This window comes from Acyrthosiphon pisum, unplaced genomic scaffold (genome assembly GCF_005508785.2).
Source record: "Acyrthosiphon pisum isolate AL4f unplaced genomic scaffold, pea_aphid_22Mar2018_4r6ur Scaffold_21104;HRSCAF=23045, whole genome shotgun sequence".
Classification (NCBI taxonomy): domain Eukaryota; kingdom Metazoa; phylum Arthropoda; class Insecta; order Hemiptera; family Aphididae; genus Acyrthosiphon; species Acyrthosiphon pisum.
Window position 1 is genome coordinate 33,027 of NW_021770535.1, and position 3,298 is coordinate 36,324.

The 3,298-nt window shown below is 30.3% G+C and overlaps 1 protein-coding gene across 1 annotated transcript; it reads right to left on the reverse strand.

Annotated features, from left to right (window-relative positions):
• Positions 1–919: 919 nt before the first annotated feature.
• LOC100570906 lies at positions 920–2,523 on the reverse strand. Its single transcript, XM_003240937.4, has 2 exons — positions 2,013–2,523; positions 920–1,950 (listed from the first exon to the last, which is right to left on the reverse strand). Exons 1-2 carry the CDS (start codon positions 2,431–2,433, stop codon positions 920–922), a joined length of 1,452 nt encoding a protein of 483 aa, XP_003240985.1. The 5' UTR covers positions 2,434–2,523.
• Between the last annotated feature and the right edge of the window lie 775 nt (positions 2,524–3,298).

Consider the following 3,298-nt stretch of genomic DNA (forward strand, 5'->3'; position numbering starts at 1 on the left):
AACTGGGCTCATTATTTTAATTGGTTTTAAAATGGGATTTTTATCGTTTATTATTAATGACGTATCGAGGACGTTTATATTTTTATTCTTACTTTGAGACCTAGTTGACGGAATATTCCGTGGGTTGTATTCGACTATTCGATTGGGCTTATAATCAGGATCTAACTCAAGAGGATCAGAGTCACCACTTTCGCTACTACTCGTGTGAGCTGACATGCATTAATTTATTTTAATAATTTTAAACAATTTAATTAATTAATTTTAATAATAATTTGCTTATGTGTACTTAATAGGTACTAATATACTATTATATTATGTTAGTATTTTCTATTTATTTATTTTTTAATACAGTTAATTACTTACAATAGTCCAAGTAATATGTTCGAACGTAATGAATACATGTCGTTTGTGAATCGCGGAAAAAAAGCTCACGGAAAAAAAGCCCAGAAATACAAATATAAATGTGAACAAAATATAATAATATATTATTATATATTATAATGAAAATAATAATTAATTGTTAATTATAATAGTAATAGTCACAGCAGGTCAGTCAATTTTCAACTGTAATAATACAATAATAATATAAATATTTTGTTGGGTATAGTGTGATACTGTAACATAATAATAATAATAATTGATATCAATCACGGACTATGATTAACAGGACATTATCTTTTTCACCAGATTCCTACACTGTTCTACTACTATATAATAATAATAATAATAATAAATTGTGATGATAAATGATAATACATAATTGTGATTTTAAAGTAAAGTAGTTTTTCTGTGAGTACTCTGTAAGTAAGTTGTCACTCGTCAGTCGTTTTTAATACAATATAATAATATAAATTACATAAAATAATTCACTAGTCAAACATTTAATTACAATATTTAAGTATACATAAAGTTAGTAAAATTAATCCAATTTAATTCGTGTGTTGTATGAAATAGCGTCTAAGAAGTTTTCAATTGATCTTTTTCCTTCATTGTAATCTACGCATAGTCGCTTTAATGTATTTTGATTTTTTACTGTAAGTTTCCTTTTTTTCACTGGTTGAATAGTTCCTAAATTGTACTGCCTTATTTTGGTATCATCTACAGCAACTTCCAATCTCATTTTTTTTAACAGAGTCCAAATGGATGGATGGTTATGACCTACTAGATTTGAGAACCTATGATTCCAACCCTCGGTTGTATTGTTCGTTCTATGTTGATCATTCAACGTTGCCTCATGGACATTCCAGACACTTGGAGGAAACCTTGGTTGAACTTTTTTAAATTTTATTTTGTTGATCGGACAATTTGTTCGCTTGAAAGTGCCATTTACATATGTAGAATCAAAATATTCAACTAAATCTAAGGCAGTATCAGGCATAATAGATCGCAAATATGACATTCCTTGTTCAACATCTGTTAGAGGTAAGAATGCTAAACCATCTAACATTCCGCAGAATTTTGTGAAGTTAGGGTCTTCATGGTATAATTTTTCTAGACCTAAAGCTTGAATTTTTCTGTGAGTTGATTGTGACAGATGATAGAAGCACCCACGTATAATAACTTCTTTGTTAAAGATTTTATGCACAGCTTTAATTACAGCCTTTTCAAAATCAAGATGCACATATTTTGGATCCAGGTACAGATTCTGCTCTGCACACTTTTCAACCAATGTTCTAAATACTGTTTTATATGTTTCAGATGTTTTTCTTTGTAATAGACAATAAATTGCAGTTATAAAAATACCATCTACCTCTACTCTTATGACATACAATTGTAAAAATAATTTTGGTGCTAGTGAAAAATTACCATCTAAATACCAAGTATTGGATTTTGATAAATTATTCATACCTTCTACAGTCCCGAAAATTAGAATCCTTTCTTCGGAATTAATACCATTGTCAAAAATTAAAAAATTTTCATACTCAGGATGACCTGTTGTGCACCACTCATCTGTTAAAAGTAAAGAATTGAATTTTAAATAATTAATTAATTAATAAAATTTAGGTACCTACCATCAATGACCAAATTATCAAGGCTAGTTGGCTCAACTGGATTTAATGCAGAACGTTGATTTCTTAATGTTCTTTTAACATGGTCTTCCACTGGCATCTTCGCTCTAGTGTTACCATCCAACTTAGAAATTTCTGCCGCATAAACTTCAAGTGGTTTAGATAAACCAGCTTTCGATCGTTCCTTCATCGCACACAAAGCTTTTTCTATCTTAACACTGTCATCATCTTTCAAATGACTATGTCCTGTTTTTAATTCTGGGTTCTCCATTTTGAGATCGGTGTATAATTCTCCAGTACATTTCATTGAACACCTCTGAGAACACCTCCAGGTTATTTTTGATACGCCAATATACTTTACAACATATACATAACCTTTGTAAAAACCTTTGTTACCACCTTTATTTGATTTGATAATCTCCATATTCACAAAAATTGGTAAAACAAAAGTATAAAATATATAACAAATGTATAACTGGATAAAACTGTACTAGTAGGACGTGTAGATAGTATCTCAATAATCAAGTAATGGAGTACTATATGGAGTGTCAATATTACCCAGTTATTGATAAATTTTAACATTTTGACTGGTTATATATATAAATTATATTGGTAAGTACCGAACAATATAAATTAAATTAAATGTAAAAGTGCTTATCAATAGTTGGGTAATAAAAATGCAATTTATTGACAGGTGGTTCATCAGTTCATGGCAGTATCAAACCCTCTATATAATAATATACCTTAATAATATTTCTTAAATTAAAATACATTAAAATTTTTCAATAGTTATATATTATGTATAAGTCATATTTGAAATTTTAATATTTTCTTTTATAAAATTACCTATATATGCCTCTTATACAATTATTTATGATTATTATCTGTTATAGTATAGTAATGTATTATTAATATATTATTATATTTTGTTCACATTTATATTTATATTTTTGGGCTTTTTTTCCTTGGGCTTTTTTTCCGTGGGCTTTTTTTCCGCCTACCGGTTTTCACATGTCCGTCGAAGTATTCGTGTCGAACCTGTTCCGGAAAACATCATTCGTTGCTGCACTTCGAATCGCGAAAGCGCCAGGCTGGCACTAATTCAAATAACAATGCACCCGTGGTTCCCTCGTCGTCGGCACCCCCCGTTGGTAATCTACCAAACACCGATGACACGTCATTTGTTGGTACCGTTAGCAGCGGCAATATGAGTGTTCTGGGCACAGCTGTGATTCGGATGTGCAACCAACAGGGACAATGGGTACCAGTCCGTGCCTTAATAGATTGTG

Coding starts and splice junctions, on each gene's coding strand:
- LOC100570906 (XM_003240937.4), bottom strand. CDS start 2,433: ATGGAGATTATCAAATCAAATAAAGGTGGTAACAAAGGTTTTTACAAA. Junction 1,951..2,012: donor TGATAATTTGGTCATTGATG/GTAGGTACCTAA, acceptor TACTTTTAACAG/ATGAGTGGTGCACAACAGGT.